Source organism: Sander vitreus, chromosome 20 (assembly GCF_031162955.1).
Source record: "Sander vitreus isolate 19-12246 chromosome 20, sanVit1, whole genome shotgun sequence".
Lineage (NCBI taxonomy): Eukaryota > Metazoa > Chordata > Actinopteri > Perciformes > Percidae > Sander > Sander vitreus.
In genome coordinates, this window is record NC_135874.1 from 8,596,716 (window position 1) to 8,617,968 (window position 21,253).

Here is a 21,253-nt window from a genome sequence, read left to right on the forward strand (position 1 = left end):
CAACAGCAGTGCGTCTCAGCGAGGTAAACAAAACTTTGTCAGCGAGATGTGGCAACAATAACATGAACTGCCGACCACCACCACAACAACAACAACAACAATAACGACAACAACGCCACAGTCATCGACACCGCAGCTGCAGCACTGTCTGTCCCAATACTTACTGTGTTTGTGATGAAAGCTGCTACTAAGGGCAGCCCAGCACGCAGGATCGCACACTGGCAGCTCTGTGCGGCCAGCAGCGGCAGCAGGCCTGCACAATACAGACCTCCGATGATGACTGCACACATCCCCAAGGTTGACTCATGCTATGCTGCTGACCTCACTCACTGGTACTTTTTTCCTTCAACTTACCGCTCCCCCCCCTTCCCCTTTGCAATAAAGTCAACAGGAAAACGGGGTCGATGCATAAACAGAGTCCTTCCCGGTCGGAAACGCAGCGCCAATCTGCAGAAACGTGGGGCGCAATGCCGCCGCTGTCTGTTGCACGTTATTGCAATAGGATTGCACAGAAAAACTCACACTGGCAATGCGGCCTTTTGCTGCACATCGATTCTCCCCGTGTCTCTGCTTGCTTGTCTTGTGATTTCCCCCCCCGCCCCCCCACCAGCTCGCTGGCCACACCTACTTCCATGCCCATAAAAGGCATTCCTCTGACACGCAAGGCGCTGTAATTTACGGAGCAAGATCCCTCTCAGTCCATGCGGGAAATTCCAACACATATGGGAGGACCGCGGGGGATGAAGGGGAAAGGACGCACCCGGCACAGTACAGTTTTACATTGACTTTTCTGTCAAAGTCACACACTTCTTTATACAGACGAACTTTCTCTTGAAATGCATGCGTGGTTTATGCACATGACACAGCAAGCAGCAGCGGCGGCAGAAAGGCCCCATGAGGGTGTGGGAGAAACTATGAAAACACATTTTGTTTATGTTAAAGCTGCTGGTGATATTTTCAGTATGAAATGAGTGTATATATATATATATATATATATATATATATATATATATATATATATATATATATACTTCACACATCAAATCCCGAATTGATTTTAAATGTTTACTTTTTTTAGTCTTACCTGCAGCCCTAAACCTAAAAGGTACTCTATACTGTATATTGAGACAGAAAAAGAAGAAGCTAGTTTGGTCATGTCGTACACAACGAATACATTGGGGCTGCAACAAACAATTATTTTCATTACCAATTAATCTGCTGATTATTTTCTCAATTTATCTTTTGGTATTGAAAATGTCAGAAAATTGTGAAAAATGCCTAAGGTCTAATGCCTTCAAATGTTTACTTAAAATGATAGAAACCAGAGATAAGCAGCAAATCCTCACAATATACCAGATAGTGTCTGGCATTTTTGCTTGATTTAAAAAAAATAAATAAAATAGATCAATAGATATCTATTGATAGATATCAAAATACAAGATATTGTTAAATTACAAGAAGAAAGACATAATGTCTAACTTAGGATAGTTACAAACAGTATTATCTTAGTGTTTAACTGGCCTTAACCTGTGTGAGTTTCAGGATGAATGAAATCATACCTGATGAATCCTTAACCAGGCCTAAATGTTGCAAGGCGATCTGTGGACTACTCAGTGATGTAATGTAGCCTACATAAAGTGACCCTGGTCATCGTGAGGCAAACAACCATCTGTATAAAGCCAAGTCAGCCAAACAAAATAATCAATATTGATAATTTAGTCTAGAGCTTAAACCAGAGCTCTTCAACAGGGGGTCCGCAACACTTAAAAGGGTCCTCAGAGTAACTCCAGGGGGCCGCCAAATTATTGTTTGATCTTTTTTTTTTTTTATTAAAATGTCTGAAAATATTATATTAACATGAAACACTGTGCCTTTCCCCATGTACGTTTGACATTAAAATATGATGTATAAATAATGTGTGAATATCCATCCATCCATCCACCCAGTTTAATATGCAGCTCAGTTTAATACAATATATGTAGGAGGAGGTCCCAGCTCTGTCTCTCTTTTAGCTAAGGGGTCCTTGGCCTAAAAAACCTTGAAGACCCCTGGCTTAAACAATTAGTTGATGTATTGATTAGCTGTTAAATTCATGTAGGTGATCATCACAAGACTGCATAGGTCTTTTTCACTGCAGACATTCTGACGCGTCACAAAAGGAAAAGCACAGGTGTAAATAACAAAATGATTGATGCCACTGGTGAATTTCATTTAGCCATTTCAGTGTAAGGGTCATGCTACTACTGTCACACTGCCACAGCTTACTGGGACACATACTGTCATTAGTGACACTTGTGCTTTTCCTACCACGACAAGGTGAAGTGTCTGCTGTGAAAACAAGCACGTATAAATGGGAAGATGTTGGAAATGTTACAATATCATGGCATTGGACACGACCAGGCATGTGTCATCCAGACTCTGCAGGACTGCAGTCTGGCACTCCCAGACTTTCTCTCTTCTCTGTGACCCTTAAAATAACGTGCAAAGCCTGAAAATATTCACAGATGCCATTGACAAGAAGTCGAGTCAGACTGACATGTCTGCCACTGATGACACTGCCACTGCACTGGGAATTGTGGTGTATGTGTTTGTGTCAAACAGCCTTTTCTCTTGGCTGCATGCTTTTTCGAAGCTGATGCCAATAGTGTTTAAAAGTCAACTGACAGACAATCATTCAGAAACTGGTAATAATCAAATAATCCTTATTTTTCAAGCAAAAATGCCAAATAATTGACATTTGCATATCCTTGAAAGTATAGGTTTGCTACCCTTTTCTGTTTTATTTCATTGTAAAGATAATATCTTTGGATTGTTCTACTGTTAAGACAAAACAAGCAATGCAAAGGATACGTGAGGGACCACGACATTTTATAGTTCAAACCCTTGATTGATTGAGAAATTAATTGGCTGATTTTTTTTTTTTTAATAAAAGAATCTGCAATCTATTGGGACCTACCCACGTTTACAATCTTTGATGATAAACGGATCGATTGCATTGGCAACATCTGAAGCCCTAGAGCCAAATATCCTGTATTTTCCCCCACTCATATTGAAATGCATTTTCAAAAATCTTGCTACAAAATCAAGTGTACACAACATTTTAGACATGCAATTTTTGAAGGAATTAAAGCTCACGGTTAATATTGATTAGCAGTAAAATAATACTGGACCAATACTTGTACTGGTTTTTAGAACTGACTTACAAACTAAGCTGATCATGCTGATCATGTTGATGACATAGTTTTTGTAGGAGGGTTTTTTTCTGCACAGCAAAGATCAAAATATATATAATACAAACTTAGCTAACGTTACTGGTGATTATGAATGGGTGTCTTTCCTCTGGGACCTTCTTGGAACTTGACATTTCGTGTGTGTGATGGGGGGGGGGGGGAGAAGATCAGATCAGGTGCGAAGCTAGCTAACGCTATATTCTGTCTAGAGCTAGCTGTGTAGGAACAACACATTAATGTGGCTAATGACAGCGTACTAAACCATCAGAAACACTTAGCATAGAGGTGGCATGCATAAGCGAATACCTTCACAGTACTTACATTAAACTCTGTTCCTCCATGGCACATGCGCCTTCATTTCCCCGTTTTGACGGTGTCCTGCTGCAGCTAAAGTTGACGGTAAGCTAGTGTAACGGCAGCGATTTACTAATGAAACCATCAACTTTTTTTTTTTTTTCTCAGATTCCTCCACAAAGCGTCACTTCCCACTTTGAAACACTTTCAGCTAGCAATCAATATTGCAATCTATTCGGACCTACCCACGTTTACAATCTTTGATGAGAAACGGATCGATTGCATTGGCAACATCGATTGTAAATGTAGTCAAATTCACTGCTAAATGTACTTCCATAGCTGCAGTGTCGATGAGCTGAATTAATAAAAAAAAAAGGTTGAGGACGCGTACCGTTTCTGATTTGCTGCCTTAACGGCTCAACTGCACATAGGAAAAGACCAACTAGTACCGGCAAGATAGTAAATACCCCCTACACTAGAACATCGGGAATATCATGTCGCACTTTACTATAAATAGCATTTAGATCTTAGAAATGTAGCTAACGCTGGCCATTAATTCGACGTATGGCATATTACGCATGCGCTAAATGAAACGGCTGCCTGCCGATATGTTCTCTTAATATCTAAATATATCGACATCATCCATGGTCCAACTACCTAACGGGATTTAAACGAAGACGGAAGTTGGTAACAGGGAAGCCTCTCGCTTTGCACTTAATGAGACTACGTTAGCCTACAGACCATACAGACAACAAAAGCAACCCGTCCGGTAATGTAAACACAGTATTTAGACAAGGTTTTGTAGTTAGTTGGTAATTTGATCGTGTTGCACACACCTTTTTAACAATTGTTTTACGCTGTGACCTTTACGCACATAAAAGCCTGACGTTAAGCCTGACGTTTGTTGCCAGGTCTGGTTAGGTACCACTCGGCGTAACGTTAGCTACGTATTAAGAGTAACGTCACTTTTCAAAGATGCAGATGCAGAGAGTCGTTCTCAACTCACGGCCAGGTAGGAAACTTTTCATAACAGAAGATGACCTGTTGTCTTGTGTCCCTGTGTGTGCTGCAACATTACTGCAACCGTGTGGCTAACGTTCACTCTAACTACTTATTTATACATTAAGGTAAAAACGGGGCGCCAGTTCCTGAAAATTTCCGTCTGGAGGAGACGACTTTGGTACCTGACCTGAAAGATGGGGAGGTTCTTGTTCGGACGCTTTGCCTCTCTGTCGACCCTTACATGGTATTGGAATGGACATACATTTTAAGTTATTGTATCTGCTTATGCATATTAAGGACTGTCTGGTATAAATTAAAGTTAAGTCAATACATTAAAGTTAAGTCAAGCTTCTTTTTGTCACTGCAATGAAACAAACAAAGTTATGTCATAAAATCAACTAGTCTATATGTGTTATCTCTAGAAAGGTTAAGGCAAAACTCAAGCAAAAAACCACATGCAAAGCTTCCCATCTCCATCATTTCTACGTATCTATCTGTTTTTGCTTCTCAGCGATGCAGAATGAATGAAGACACCGGTGTTGATTATGTGGCTCCATGGCAGCTGTCTGAGAGTGTGGATGGTGGAGGTGTCGGCGTGGTTGAGTCCAGCCGCTGCAGTACTTGCAGTGAGGGAGGTGTGGTCACTTCATTCAACTGGCCTTGGCAGACCTATGCTGTTATGAAAGGAAGTGTCTTACAGAAGGTGTGGCATATTGATGTTCGTTAACATTGGGGCATAGTCCATAGTTAATATTTAGCAAAAAAAAAAGAGAATGAGTTTAAAATGCATGCATGAACTAAAAGTTACCTGCATGTGACCAGCAAGCCGTCTATGAATACTGACATAATTAATACCAACGCTTGTGATATTACCTTCTGTCTATTGCAGGTTAACCCACAGTTGGTTGATGGGCACTTGTCCTACCTTTTGGGTGCAGTTGGCATGACAGGCCTCACTGCACTGTTGGGCGTAAGGGAGAAGGGTAATGTGATCCAAGGGGCCAATCAGACCATGGTGGTGAGCGGTGCAGCTGGGGCCTGTGGCTCCATAGCTGGACAGGTAACTACAGCAAATTTCACATTCGGGTCCAATAAGTGTCTTATATACAGTTGTAGCTATCTGAGATACTGGCCAAATGCATAGAAACAGCATTCTTAAAATTGTAGGGTTTCTACGTGTTTACTTTGTCGTACACCAAGTTTTCTTAGAGTAGGTAAGAATATTTCTGATTTTTAAATGTTTAAATGTAAGGAAGATAAAGTCAAGATGGTTGGTGGGAGATATAACCGTTATATTTCAAAAACTACACTCAGGATAGCAGATCTAATCCAGCTAACCACATGCTAACATAAACAGAGATTAGATCACAAAGAAAAGGAACTCAAAACCTGATTGTATCATTTCACCCTGCTTCCATTTTTCCAGTTTGGCAGGCTGGATGGCTGTGTGAGAGTGGTTGGGATTTGCGGTTCTGATGAGAAGTGCAGAGCTTTAGTGGATGACCTGGGCTTTTCTGCAGCCATCAACTACCGCCAAGAGGATGTCCCTACAAGGCTCAAGGAGCACTGCCCTGATGGGATAGATGTTTACTTTGATAACGTGGGAGGTGCCATCAGTGATACTGTAATCGCACAGGTACTGCTTGAGTTGTGTCTGCGTGTGCAGAGAATAATGTAGTGTATGTTGTACTTTCGTTTGTGGTTTATCTGGCTGGAAAATATGTGAATCTTAAAGTGTTAGTTGGTTTTCTTCACCGTATTGTACTACCAACATTAGCAAATTAGAAGTGTGATTCTGAAATGCTTCCTCCTGATCTTCAACAATGAGTGTTTTGTGTCTTATAAATTCAATCTCACACATTGACCTCTCCAACTCTTCTTACCTCCAGATGAACAAAGACAGCCATGTGATCCTGTGTGGGCAGATCTCGCAGTACAACAAGGACGTGCCGTATCCTCCGCCCCTGAGCGAGGAGATACACGAAACCCTGCGAAGGAAGAACATCACCCGGGAGCGATTTATGGTGCTTAACTACATGCACAAAGCAGAAGCTGCCCTCTGTGAACTGAGCCAGCGAGTTAAATCAGGCCAAATCAATGTAAGGAGGAAATGGTGATGATGTGTAGTTGAATGTGTGGGTGTCCTTGTTCGTTTGCAAAATGCATGCCTCTTCCCCGTCTGTCTCTTCACATCCTTTAGTAATTCTGCTTTCACTCTGCAGGTGCTGGAAACTGTGGTTAATGGCATCCAAAATATGGGCGGTATGTAGGTTTTAATTTTTGCATTTTGTATGACTTTTTTGTTAACTTGACAGGAGTTGAATCATTCTTTTCATTTTCTTGCAGATGCATTTTGCTCTATGATGAAAGGGGGAAACATTGGTAAGCAAATTATAAAGATATCAGAGTGAAGAAAATCACTGTAGCTGCTCTGACGAGACGGACGCCTTGGGAAATTAACTTACAGTTGCCTTTCTATCACCATTAACGCTAACTTAATGAACTGTAGTAAGATATTGCATTGATTAGCGGACGTTAGTTGATTACATTTATAAACCATGAATGAAAAATTACACAATGTTCTTTGAAATTGTGTTCTTGAGAAAAAATAACTGAAATTTAAAAGTTAGATCTAAGTCTTGAATGTAATACTTATTGATTTAGACTTTTGGAAATTGTTGTAGCAGTAATACATGTATAGTACAATATTCCAGTACTGCCTAATGATAATAATATACAAAAGCACTGCCCATACTGTACCAGTACCATAATATGAAATCAGCAGATGTCTTCTTGTATGGAGCCCCGAAACTTGACAAAAGGCAGTAAAAGGACAAAGACAAAATCTTTTAGTACAATAATTCAGAAGTTTTTCTTCTTCTTTTACTTCCAATCAGTTGAAAAAATATCTGATTGGAGGTAAAATAACTAAGTCACTGAAGCAATCAAGAACACTGCCTAGTTAGCTTAGCTGAAAACACTGCTAGCTTAATGAACACACAAATTACCAGCCTTCTCAGCTAGCTACCTAGCCTAAACTTGCATCATAAAACTATGTATATGTAGGCTTAAGGTTAATCATCCATATACTGCATATTGCGTTAGCATTACTGTCTAAATAAATACACAGCAAAAGGCTGGCAAGCTAATAACAAAAGTTAGTTTGCAAAAACTATTTGAAAGTAGCTTCTGTCTTCATAGCATTATTGTCACGTCTCCTGGACCACAATGGAAACTTTGGACTTTACTGCATATATGTGATTTATTGTCTCTCATAATGTTAAACTAAATAAAAGATATTTTAGCTAGCTAACTTTGCAGCTTGCTAGCTAAAGTGCTTTAGCTACAAAAAAGTGCAAGAGTTAATACAGTGACGCCAGCAGAATACAGCATAAACACAATTAACATTATGGGTGGCTTAGTTTTAAGAAGAAAACTGGACTGTATTGGGTTATCTTCGACATTGTGTAGATGTGATTTAATGTCTTCTTTCTTACACTGTTTTAACTAAAGATTTTAAAGTAGCATTAGCTAACTAATTTTGTTTGCACAAGCTTTTCAACTAAAGTGCTTCAGCAACAAAGACGATAAGACTGATGCTTTAGCAGTATAGATGATAAATAGTACATTCATTAGCTGGTTTAGTTTCATGAAGAGCTATATAACTAGCTGACAATGCTGGTGCTTATTGTATTTATTTCCCTGCCAAAGTTTTCAGTAAAGCTACATACCAATGCCAATATAATTATCATATAAGCATGAAGAAGTAGGAAATGTTAGATGTGGATAAATTATTAAATGTGTACCAAGATCAAACAAATAGGAAAAAGTAAGAGTGCAGCTGATTGGACTTTAAAGGAGAAATATATTTTTTTATTTTGCATTCCATTTTATTTAACAGTATTACTGACAAAATCACTTCTTTTTTTTTAACTCATCTTATATTTTTTACCATCTTTTGTCAGTGTTGGGCTCCATATTTTTGTTGTACACTCCTGTGTGACAATAACGTGAAGACAAACACAATGTATATGATTTACTGTAATGAACATTTTATTCCACAGCACTATAAACCATTAATAAAATAAAATTGTGGTTGGCTCCAATTTCAGTAGTCACAAGAAAAATATGTGGCCGGTGTAAAATCATCTTTTCATTCATACACCTCAGTGTTTGAACATAGGAGGGGATGCAGAATAGGTCAATAAGTGAACAACAGTACCAGTATCAACATATTCAGTGAGCACTATCACAATTGTCTCAAGATATGGTTTTGGTGCTTTTCTGCAAAAACAAAAAAATAAATAAAATAATTCCATGCATGATTGGAAGGGTGGGAGTGAAATGCAACACAATTCCGCCTCCTTGTGGACAGATTACATAGCTTGTGAGAGGTACTAAGCGTCATTGGAGATAATAACAAAAATCCATCAATTTTTAATATCCATCTTTATGCTGGAATTATACATTTGGTAGTGCTCCTGTACAAAAATACTTGTTTTTGCAGAGAAGGGGGAGGAAAAGTTAGTAAAAACATTGCCATCAAGAGTGCACATAATTTAGTTTTCTCAGTGTCTAGCAGCTGTTCTAATATTAAACTGCATGTCTTATTACAGCACTGAACAATTATATTGCACACACACTGGGTATGGCTTAAAAAACAACCACGATTTAACTCTGTTGGAACATTGCTTCCATTAAAAGACTTGATACATGTGGTCTTCACCCTTTTTGTTTTAAGATTAGTTTGTTCTTGTGGAATCTAGGCACCTGATACTACTGCCTAGAAAGGATTAAATGACACAGTTTGCTGCTCTCACACCTTCACAAAAAAGGAAATTGGAACAATACAGACAAACACAGAGCGGTCCAATTAACTTCTAATGCAAGAAATACCCATTTCCTGTGCAGATATATAACATGAAGGGACTATAAAAAGAAATCACTCGATACAATCAGAAAGAATAAATTAAAACAGCATAGTACTGGTTCATCTTATTTCACCACATCTATAACACATTCATTTTGTTTTTTAGCCACCACACAGCTCGATTGTTTAACATGGGTTTTAGTTCACTGAGCTACTACGGAGTATAAAAACACTGTCCTGAAATACTACTGGGACCAGCCTTTTGTTAAAGTGCTCACATTCCTGAGAAACAAACAGCTGCTTCTGTAGTCACTTTTGAAGGAGCACGGAGAGTCAGGCCAACTTGTTGTCGTGTTTTGGTGGCAACTGGCATTTAAGTTTTTGATGTAACTATTCAATGCGAATATTGAGACAATTTTTAAGTGGCAGTTGTGTGCAATGGTTTCATTCATTTTCAACAGATTCATTTGAATTAAAAACACGTGTAGTCAATAACTACTTGTACACAGATCAACTACAGTATTTGATTAATCTGTAATTTCCCTAATTTGATTTCCTGTAATTGTGTAGAATAAACTTGAAAATGTGATCGTTTAGCATGCATTACCTGGGTTATCTTCACCAGAGGTATTGTCACTACCACGCTCTGTCAGCCATGGGGGGGGGGGGAATAGGAAAGCTTACAGTATACAAAATTAAGCTTTCTTATCCACCCAATTTGTGTCGGAAGGTAAACATGAGGATCGGTTTGGCACGTCCAGCCTATATTACTGAGTGAAAATGATTTTCAGAGGGAAGAATAAAAGGTGAAATCTTGCTTATTCATCCTTTGGCAGTGGTGAAGTGGCATTAGACCTAGGCAACACTTCCAAAAAAGTGCTAATGCTCAAGTAAATGAGTCAGCTTAAATCACAGCAGAATATACTGTTAACTGCGGCACACATTGGACGAGGCCTCTCAAAAAGGCTATTTTACTTGGCTATTTTGCACACATTGCTATGAATATGGCCAGAAATTTGCTCACCGGTGCTTTACAATAACATGCATATTAAGTAAACAATACTATCATTAAACAGGATATTGAGTGATGTACTGTGAATTGGCTTTTGGAAGGAGGAGAGAGAGAGAGAAAGAAAGGAGGAGGGGGGGGGGGGGGGGGGCTTTCAGGTTGGATAGAGACAGCAGAATATATCTGAGTCAGACTTGATGGAAATCGTGGCGGCACAATTACTGTCAAGAGGGAGAGACGCTCTTGCTGTTGTCGCGAACAAGAGGGGTGGGGCCTGTCCAGGCGCGGTAGACCAATAGCAGACTGAGCCCTAACGCCCATGTGCGGACTGGAGACAGGAAAAATGCCACAAGGCCGTAGGTCTCAAAGAGAAAGTAGCAGGAGTTAACCTGCCAGGTGAGCAGCAGCAGCATTAAGAGGTGAACTGCCAGAGTCCGCCAGCGGCAGCCCGGCCCCAAGAAGTGGGATCGGAAGGTGTTGCCGCGGCAACGGTGATGGAGACACCAGCAGAGATAACAGGTGAGGGGCATGTTGAAGAATAGCAGCTGGCAGAGAGGAAATGAGTCCAGTTAGATGTGATTAGTTCTTGATTATCACTGTAGGTTCTCAGTACAAGGAAGTACTAATACAGCAAGGGGACAGACCATGTTAAGTGCAAGTTGGTTCACAACCTGTATGGCTTGTGACCCCTGAAAATGAAGACATATTTAAATATAATAATAATTAATTAATTTTTATATATATATATATATATATAATTAATATAATAATTAGTAAATATGACTTATAAGCAGCTCATACAAACAGTGAGTTGTATAGGCTGAAAAGTATTCAGCATTTTACAAGAAAACGCTAAGATTTTTTAATTTATGTTATGATTAATATGCCAGAAACTCAAAAAGTTAAAACTCTAAGAACTTCTTTTTTGGCCACTTGGGGTCAGCGGAAACAAGCTGTGAACACAACACTGACATATTACCTCCTTGACATTACATTTAGCCGACGCTTTTTATCCAACGACTTCCAATAGGTGCATTCAACCATGAAGGGACAAACTCAGAACAGCAAGAATCATATAGAAGTACATTAGCTTCTAATAAGCCCAACTACAGAGAGCCACATGTAAGTGCATTTATTTTTTATTTTTTACATATTACAAACTTTTTAACAGTTGCCTTACAATACAGATTTGGGGAAACATTAACACTTATTTGGGGTTGTGTTTCACCTGATGAATGCAAGTTCAACATTCACTCTCTTTTAGCTCTGTTTTTGGTCTCTACTAACTCCTGAGGAAAACATCTGCCTCTTTAGCTGCTAAATGCTGCACTGTGTTCACCAGCTAGTCGCTAAATGCATCTGTCTGCCATTTGGTGCTGGGCAGATAGCATGCATGTTGGTTTTAAAGGATTCTGTGATAAAAAAAAAGAAAATAGCCTGCCTGCTGTGGCAGAAAATGCTATGAGAGCGGTGAGACTTAACCAAAAACAGTACAATTGTGGGCCAAAAAACCAAAACAATGAACTGAAATCATTATAAAGCTCTGTAGAGCTAAGCCGGGTAATAATCCTCTGTGGGTTCATCACTACGAGCCAACTACATACAAGTAGTCATATGACCTTTTGCTAATGTACACACATTACTGAGATGTAGAAGCGCTGAATAAAATTGATTTACTTACTTGAACGACTCCAATAACATAAGTGAGACTGCCCTCCAGGAAGTGTCCATCGACGAACACCCCAAAGGCGAAGCAGGCACCGCTATGGCCATCTATCATCTCTCCTATGAACCACGGACCTGAGGGAAGCCGCACAGCCAGGAGTTATTTATACAGGAACAGATGCAAGATTACAAGGAAAGCTTGTGAAGCAAAGCAGAATTTTGAAAGAACTATGTCACGCGCCAGACAAAGAGGGAATGAGACAAAGCAGTTGACCCACCTAAGGCTGTACACAGGTTAAACAGCAGCAGAGAGTAGTAGAAGGTGTCCATTGTGCTGACCAGATGGAGGGACATACAGGCTTGAGAGGTCAATCCTGGCGATGATAGACAAAACAAAAATGGATCAATATATCAAGAACAATTGTTATTTAAATAATTACTTAAGCCTATATTTATTAACATGATACACTAACATTTAGTCTACATGTTAAGATAAGATAGAACTTTTTTGTCTGTTCACACAGAACATTTTCTTGCATCGTCTGCTCCAACAATCAACAGATAACATTTAAAAACACAAACATAAAAAACATCTGTACGGTCAGCCACGCACGAACGTGCGCACGCGTGTCACCTTCTGTTCACAATCAAACTCTGCAGATCCTAACATCAGTTAATTGCACTTCACTTGCCTCTAATCAACATGAAATTATTATGATGATGATGATGATGATGACGATGATGATGATATATTTATATATGAATGGTATTTAGTGACAGTTAACCTCTTCCAGATGGAACACGCAGGAATCTGAAGGCCAGCAGCACCCCGACATTCAGCAGCGTGATAAAAATGAAGGCCACTCGGGCCAGGATGTAGTGGTCTGTGAGGAGGATGAAGGACTGCACGAAACCAAAGCTGGGAGTCAGGTCGTCCTCCAGAGTAAAGTGCTGCTCCCGCACTGACGATCGGCCTGCCGAGTCCTGACACGCACACACACAAAGATAAGAAAGGAGGTAATTGTTAATTCCATAAGTCTTATAAAACGTATAAGTTCTATGAGAAACGCGACATTAAAAGCCACAGTGCCCAGACAGCCGATCGACATCAACTGAATCCTAATTCAACTCAAAGCAAACAAACCTCCCGAATTTCCGGAAGAAGAAAATCCCGAAGACCTATGAAATATTTAAAAGTCTGAGAACGCTATAGGTGGAAAATAAATGAATGCTGTACTGACTAAGGGAGGCATGATATGAGGAAAATATGCACTATGCGATAACGATATTACTCGCATTAAATAAACATTAATGACATTAAAGATTGCACAGTTCTGCTACTTTCAGTATTCTAATATACAGCAAATTGCTTGATGAATTTAAAAAAAAATATTCCAACATTATTATATTGAACGAATTGAACATAAAAGGCACCACTAAAGAATGACAGTTACATTTTAAAGTGTAGTTTTCTACTGACACTCTCTTTCAACTAACTCAGGAGTGTCTTTTGGGATATGTCGCAGCCTTTCAGGATGCGTTTATTGCGCCAGTTGAGTTTTTTTGTGATTGTTGCGGGCAAAAATCCTTGATTATGCGGCACGTTTTCTTAAAAAATGCGATGGAATATGCGGGATATTTATGCAATTTTATGCGATGAAATTGCGGGAACTTGCAAAAACTGTGGTGTCATCACGGCTTCATCGCGGGGTTTGCAGCTTTTGGATGATGTTCACGTCGCGTAATTACGTCACTTCATAACGTTCCCATCGCAACAAATGGCTGCTCTTGTGTGAAGTAAACGCAACATTTTTCAACTTTCTGCTAAGATATATGTGACTTTGATTATGAAATCATGCAAGCCCCGTATATTTTGCGCGGAAATCGGCAATTTATGCGGCGAAAGTGCGGCGTATTTGAAATAATGCGGCCCCCGCATGAATATGCGGACTTTGGCTGATTATGCATTGAATTATGCGATCGCATGATCACGTTTTTCTGGAGGGACTGTATATTGTGCAGCCCTAGTACTGACCTCCACTTTAACTCTGATAGTGTGCAGTCCAGTGAGGTAGAGAGATGGATCCCACAGCAGAACATAGAGAGGCCCTCCAGCTGCGTGACCTTTCCCCAGAGGTTTCCCATCTACGCTTACATGCACCGCTTTGATTGGGGCCTCTGAGAAGGCCAAGATCCTATTGAGAACAAAGAAAATTAACATTTTTAATATTGAAAATAAGATAAAGGCTGTGTTATCATGCTTACTTGTCGCTTAGTGAAAAACACTTTATGATGAACCTCTGCTGATGTTGCAAACATGTTACAATCTCCATCCAGATTTGCACCATGGTACATTAAACGATTGACAATTACAGGGTGTACATGCTTGTTATTTTCATTTAAAGTGTACTAATTCATGAGACACATTGTCTCGTAATGTTAACTTGTCTTTTTTTTTTTTTTTTAAGATTATTTTTTTGGGGCTTTTTTCCCTTTATTTCAGAGTGACAGTGGATAGACAGGAACGGTGGGAGAGAGATGGGGGATGACACGCAGCAAAGGGCAGCAGGTCGGATTCGAACCTGGGCCGCTGCAAAGGCCTCAGCCTACATGGGGCGCACTCTCTGACTGGGTGAGCTAGAGGTCGCCCCGTTAACTTGTCCTTTAAAATATTAACTTACCAACTAACTTGTTCCCTGGGCCATGACCTAACTGTCTACCAAATGGCATCGAAAACTGTCACCAGATTTTGACACATACAATACTGCTAGTAACAAAACCAAAACCTCCTAGGCAGAGGTAACTACAGTTTATTTAACGGTGATTTAATAACCCACACTGCAAGCTGGGTATATTACGTAACAGGGGCAGGTGCTCTGTAAAAATGTTTGTTGTGGAAGCATGTGTAGTAGAGCTAGTGAGGGCTTTATGGTTCAACACACACGGAACAGACACCTGATGTGTGTCGATCTCCGTATTCGAGCCAGCGGCTCCACTCCGGGATGCAGATACTGCGCGTCCTTAGGGTTGGTGATGAGCACTGCAGGCCACTGCTCAAACCTCAGGTCAGAGAAACTCAGCAGGTCGTGGTCAAAGGCCAGAACCCTGTACCTGGAGACAGATGTGAGATGGGGTTTCTGCAAGCTTCACCAAGCTAAACTTATGGCGTTTTTCCACTGCATGGTACCTGCTCGACTCAGCTGGACTCTACTCGCCTTTTTTGGTTTTCCATTATGAAAAAAAGTCCCTGGTACCTGCCAACAGGTACTTTTTTTAGTATCACCTTCGTCGAGGTTCCAAGCGAGCTGAGGCGATACCAAAAGGTGACGTGAAAACCTGCAGACCACTGACTGGTCGGAGAGAATCGTCACTAATTACTGCGTCGTCATTGCTAGCAACAGACGGGGGTGTCCTGAACAAACCCGCCATTTTTAAATAGTATAGCCAGCGGCGTTTGTTTTTTTGCTGCCTCCAGCTTCTTTTTCTGGCTGTGGCAATAGCCACGCTCGCCTCACACATGAGGCGGTACTAAATCTGCAATGGAGAAAAGGAGGACGGGGCACCGCAGCCGAGCTGAGTCGAGCAAGTACCATGTAGTGGAAAAACGCCATTAGACTTTCCAAACCTTTTTAATACCACATATAGTGCTATTTAATACCTGTTTCACAATATGAAAATAAAATGGAAAACCAGGGACAATATAGCCTAGAATGACTTATTATTATGACACTTTTTTTCAGTTCTTCCCAACAGTATATAACAATAATTTCTACTGATACAATTAATTAAATTAGGGCAACCTGGACCCGAATAAACAGCATAATGACTGAATTGAAAATGATGAATTCATTTAAGTAAATTTAATTTTTTGCTAAAACTGACACTTGCCCATTATGAGTGGATGAGCTTCCTAGCTACTGTAGTGAGCAGCAGTGACTTTTTGGTTGGGCTCTGACTGAAACTTTCTGATTCAACAACTTTCTATGTGCATAATCCACTATTGTTTTATTTATTTATTGGGCCTATGGCCACCGAGAGAAAATCTTTTAGACTTTTGTAAATTGAATTCAAGACCTTTTTTTAATACCTTCTAAGGCCCTTTTTTGTTTTCCGTACCTGCGGTTGTCCATCCAGTCACCCAGCTCCAGCTCCAGGGTGCCTTGGGGATGTCGGCTGTGGAGGACAGGCATCAGGCCGCCGAGTGTGTGCAGGTGGCCGCACAGATATGCAACTGCAGATCTAAACACAAGAGGTCCAAATGTAAGAACTGTAAGAACTTTGTCATAAAAAAATAAATATTTAGAATATTCCTGAAAATAAAAGGACTCTAAAAAAAAAGAGAAATGGCCCATCACTTGCATTTGAATATGATTAATAAGAGGAAATTAAAACCAGCTGCCAGTCAAACGCTGCTAACCTTTGGGTTCATCATTCTGAAATTGTGTTATAAATGCACGGATGCACCGAATCCAGGGTTTGGCTTCGGTTTCTGCCGAACCTTAGAATTTTTTTCCACCGAACCCTACGCTTGCACTACGCGCGCTACGCTGATCGATGTAATGACGCCGCCGTTGATTACGGGAAGGTGTTTACATAGGAGGAACGTTCAATGCAGTAGGCTGTGAGAGAGTGAAAATGGAACTCGTGAGCAGAAAAAGTCTTTGGCAGTACAGAAGGCCATTCAAGTCAAGTTAAAAAATACACTGCTGTGGACGTTGTTAACTTAATTAATGTGTTTACTGTGTTAATGGACTGAGGATGGGAGTAGGATTCGGTATTAGGATTCGGCAGAATCTTAACCAGTGGATTCGGTATTCGGCCGAACCCCATAAATCTGGATTCAGTGCATCCCTATATAAATGTCTAGTTAGTTTGTATGTCGAAACAGCAGGCTATTGAATGTTTGCAGACTATGTCATGGCATGGCATGACAATATGTATTTATACACCCTGTTAGCATCTAACAGCAACAGCATTTTCTTACCTCATCATGTCCCGAACTCCTGGAGACGGGGAGACGACAGTTGAGGTGGTGTAGTGGCCAAACCAGATCGACTGGTTGCTTTTCAGACTCTCAGCTCTGAACGTGTCCAGCAAGTCCATTTGAGTCTGTCATATATTGAGAAATAAAATATATGACTATATGTTAACCATTATCTACTGTGTATGAGTGCTTAATTTAAAGGATTCACATTTACAGCACTGTAGACCATTTAAAGTACGAGGAATCTGTATTCGTTGTAATGTGTGTTAGTACAACCTTCTCGTTGCCTATTACTTAAATAAACACATTTTGTTTTTCCGTTTACTATTCAATGCATTGTCTTATAAAAGAATGCAACCTTAAATAATTTGTCTTCTCTAATCTTCAAGTGTAATAAAAGAAAGAGTGCTTGCAGTATTCAAAATGTCTCTGCTTTCGGAAGTTTGTCACGATAGTCAGCGAATGTTTATGTTCGGTGAAGAGAAGGTGCTCGCCAGTTGTACCTGGTTGAGAATACCAAAGAAATTGTACGGCCTCTTGGGTCCTGGAGTCAGAGTGGCATCCGCACAGACAAAGGAGTAGTTGCCAAAGGGAGTTTTGTGAACATAGTGGAAAGAGCCTACTTTCTGATTGGCCGAGTATTTCCTAGGGAATGAACAAATTCACCGTGAGCAACAAGATACGGTGGTCTGGGATGGAGCCAGCCACTCCAATCCTAATAGTGTCCTGAGATAATTTGATGCATTTTAAATAAATAAATTAGGCTTGCATAGGAGACAGACTTTGTCTGGCAGAGGATGACCACAACATTAAGAACATTAAGGAGATAAAAGATCAGTAAGCATTAACAGAAGCCGCAATGTCATATAAAACATAATTTGTGTCAGAAGACAAGAGAGTCAGTCTCTGTTCATGCAGATTCTGCTTCTATTTTAGTCCTCAGGAAGCTCAGACAGCTTGGATTATTGTCAATAAATAGGTCTGCAACTACTCATGTTTCTGTGTGCTCTGATCGACTTCACACTCAGCTTGCTGCTACAGTATAAGACATGCAGTAGACTGTGACTGAATGTAAATCATACTGACCGGTAATAATTGTTGACGCTGTCCAACGAAATAATATTGAAGGCATCTGTCAGAAGAAATGAAATAATGGTGAGATTTGGCAGAATATAAAACTAGAAAAGGCAAGTCCATAGCTTTAAAATGTACTGCTAAGGAGTAGAATGTCTAATGGAGAAATTCCCAAAGGAACAACACATATTCAATCCACGAATCAGATTTGCTAATGTTTCTGCAAGATATCGAACAAAATATTTTGTTGCCATAGAACCAGATAAACTGATAAGACACACATCAATGATTGCGGTCAGAGGAACTCTAGATCCAAACATTAGCACTCCTCTTTTTTTGACAGTTACAAATTAAAGATATCTTCTTTCACATCTAATAGCTTACAATCCAATAACAGAGGGGAACGCGAACCACAGTTAATGGAGTCTTCAGAAAATTGATAATTGCACTTTGGGATGTTTCCATTGAACCACTAAGCATGAAGAGAGCATTGAGATAACAAAGTGCTGTGGTTAATCACCATGATTTCCACGGATGTCTATCCACCTAGTGCGCTCCATCACACGTGACCTCTTCAGGATGTTGTGGTAAGCCTGCCACTCCACCTCATGCTGGAGGGAACCCACCTTACTCTCTGTTTTAGCATCTGTCAGATCCCCTGTGGATTTGGAAAAGATACATCTGAGAAACAACATGGCGACAGCCAGTCGGCCTCAATTACAAGACTTTCCCGGTAACTTTAAGATAAGATAGCCTTCATTGGAAAATTGTCTTGGAAACATACAGTACAGACTGAAAATACAAAAAAGAAAACATGGTGTGCGCGCACACACACACACACGCACGCACACACACACACACACACACACACACACACACCCGGTCGTACAACATACCATACATAATAATAGCTTTAGTTAAAGATGGGGGGGATTACTGTACCTGTTGCAAGCACTAGAACTGGCTTAATCACTTCAATTGTGTCAGTGCAGAAGTTTTCAAAATCTGGAATACGTCTTGGGTCATGAAATCGGCTAATGTGAATGTCGGACACCTTAAACCAGACATAAAAAACTGAATCAGGGATAGATTTATAAAAATAAAAAAGGGGGTAAAAAGGGTCTTAAATCTGCCTTTTTATTTCATTAATATGAGAGTTGTAAAACACAAAAGGTACGACGTCTGACTACAACTTACTGTGTTGCTGAACCACGTTTATCTCCTTATAATTTACACACTTCTGTGGTCAGTGACCTCTTTCTGTCAATCATCAGAGAGAGTTCACTGGGTTAACTACCGCCGCTAGCTTCCTATGACAACACTGCAAAGCCAAAGGTAGGTATTCTACATTCATGTTAAATGTAAGTAATATTAAAAATGTAGATATTGGTTGAATTTGGAATTTATCATTCCTTTGACCAAAGACCAAACAAAGCTAGCTAGCGAGATGAAATAAAGCCTACCTGTATAAACCAGAATATATTGTTCAACTCGCCGCCGGGAAATGGTGGAGAACTCCCCTTAGAGTCATCCCCATCACGGACAGTCGGGTGCTGAACGCTCCGTTTCGGGTGCCAAGCCGTGTCATAGCTGTCCAGCACCCAGGAGGTGATGCACGCCAGGGCCAGTCCGAGGATAACCAGTGCACCGAACAGCTTCAGCATCCTCCTGTAGTGGCGAGAGAGGGGGCTAGCTGCCTCCGTGTGTCCCGGACAGAAAAAATCTAGCTACTGGTGGAAATAGCTAAGGACACGAATCCCACTGACATTAACTACAGATAGTATGAACCATTTAGCTACATAGCTAAGCTCTCAGACTCAGACCGTTTCTGTCGCTGCCATCGCGGCCACGGGAGATACATTGAGGTACGGGGTTCATTCACGGCTCGGCTCAGCTGCCTTCAGAGGCGGAAGCTCAGCAGGTTAGCTAGCAACCTACCAGCTACCAACACGGATACTGAGAATGTTAGCGTAAGCCAATCAGAGGCAGAGTAAGACAGAGTAGGGCAGGACCAGAGCTTTTTCGGGGGAAAAAAATACTCTGAATGGTTGGATGTGGAAACGTCACCGATAGAGTGTGTAGAGAAAGATATCGAGCTCCCACTGTTTTGCGAGTACCGCAGAATCGACCGCAATATTTCTGCACCTGTCATCACGATGATTTTTGGGAATAACGTGAGGAGTGGTGGGTTTCTAAGTAATTTCTGTTTTTTAATGATTAATATATTATTATTATTAGCAATATGGAGATGCAGCACACAATTTATATGCACCACGTATCTGAAACAAACTCCCAAAGAACTTGGCATATCAATATATATCTAAGCATGCTGTATACACTGTCATATTAACCTACATCATGTATATAAAGCAACCTGTTACATTAATCATTCCATATTTATTCCAGCACCCTTTGCACACTGCACCATTGCACTAATGTCGTACTGTTTACAAATGTCATTGTGTTGTTGTTTTTAAAATATATATAGATACTTTCTTTTTTTATATAGGTATTATATTTATATATGTACATAGTAGTCAAATGTTTGCCTTGTCCAGCTTTGATGTCCTTGTTTTTTAGCTGTATGTCTGTTTCTGTGTAAGTACATTGAGAGCAACAAAAAAAAACTTACTTGTATGTGACACATAGCCTGCTTAACAATAAAGGTGATTCTGATTATAGATGTCTGCTCCAAAAACAAATCAGCATTATTAGGAAATTGAGTCTTACAATGTGTCTGTCAGAAACTGCTTTTTATCAAATGGGAGATAGACACGTTTTCTTAGCTTTGTGGTTTTGAACATATTTCAGCCATTAATGTCAATGTCATGTCAATATATTGGTGCTAATGGGAAAGTGGTGAGATTGTTAGGCTACTACTTAGTAGATTTTGAAAAACTATCCAAGTTGAAACAGTTTCAACACCCATAGTTAAAATATGTTATGCATTTGTTATTTTAACATTTTAAAATTGACTGAGGAATAGAAAATGTACACTGCAAAGTGGGGGGATTGTTTTTTTAATCGCTGTGTAGGAATGGCTGCATTAACTATAACCATTAGTCATACGTCATCTTTGACTTAATGTCGCCTCCCAGTGGTCTTTGCGAAAAGTGTCTTTTTTT

At 40.1% G+C, this 21,253-nt stretch overlaps 3 protein-coding genes across 7 annotated transcripts in view; 1 reads left to right on the plus strand and 2 right to left on the minus strand.

The window, feature by feature from the left end:
• Nucleotides 1–3,945, minus strand: part of mideasb (mitotic deacetylase associated SANT domain protein b) — a 30,015-nt gene extending 26,070 nt beyond the window's left edge. For 2 of the 4 annotated variants that reach the window (XM_078277002.1, XM_078276999.1), the window contains exon 1: nt 3,552–3,945. The gene's annotated coding sequence lies outside the window, so the exon portion shown is untranslated. The other 2 variants (XM_078277001.1, XM_078277000.1) reach the window with 2 other exon arrangements.
• A 242-nt stretch (nt 3,946–4,187) lies between these two features.
• Nucleotides 4,188–8,359, plus strand: ptgr2 (prostaglandin reductase 2). Of its 2 annotated transcripts, XM_078277006.1 has the most exons (9): nt 4,188–4,293; nt 4,436–4,536; nt 4,652–4,770; nt 5,038–5,229; nt 5,416–5,586; nt 5,953–6,162; nt 6,416–6,625; nt 6,749–6,788; nt 6,873–8,359. In XM_078277006.1, the coding sequence occupies exons 2-9, from the start codon at nt 4,500–4,502 to the stop codon at nt 6,935–6,937; spliced, it is 1,044 nt and encodes a 347-aa protein (XP_078133132.1). In that variant the 5' UTR covers nt 4,188–4,293; nt 4,436–4,499; the 3' UTR covers nt 6,938–8,359. The 2 variants fall into 2 exon arrangements, with proteins under 2 accessions (XP_078133132.1, XP_078133131.1); XM_078277005.1 differs by having other exon boundaries at nt 4,203–4,536.
• A 197-nt stretch (nt 8,360–8,556) lies between these two features.
• Nucleotides 8,557–20,061, minus strand: tmem62 (transmembrane protein 62). Its single transcript, XM_078277003.1, has 13 exons — nt 19,592–20,061; nt 19,071–19,182; nt 18,649–18,786; nt 18,141–18,186; nt 17,558–17,699; nt 17,055–17,179; nt 16,187–16,309; nt 15,026–15,181; nt 14,106–14,265; nt 12,856–13,054; nt 12,349–12,444; nt 12,087–12,205; nt 8,557–10,950 (listed from the first exon to the last, which is right to left on the minus strand). The coding sequence occupies exons 1-13, from the start codon at nt 19,790–19,792 to the stop codon at nt 10,630–10,632; spliced, it is 1,938 nt and encodes a 645-aa protein (XP_078133129.1). The 5' UTR covers nt 19,793–20,061; the 3' UTR covers nt 8,557–10,629.
• Between the last annotated feature and the right edge of the window lie 1,192 nt (nt 20,062–21,253).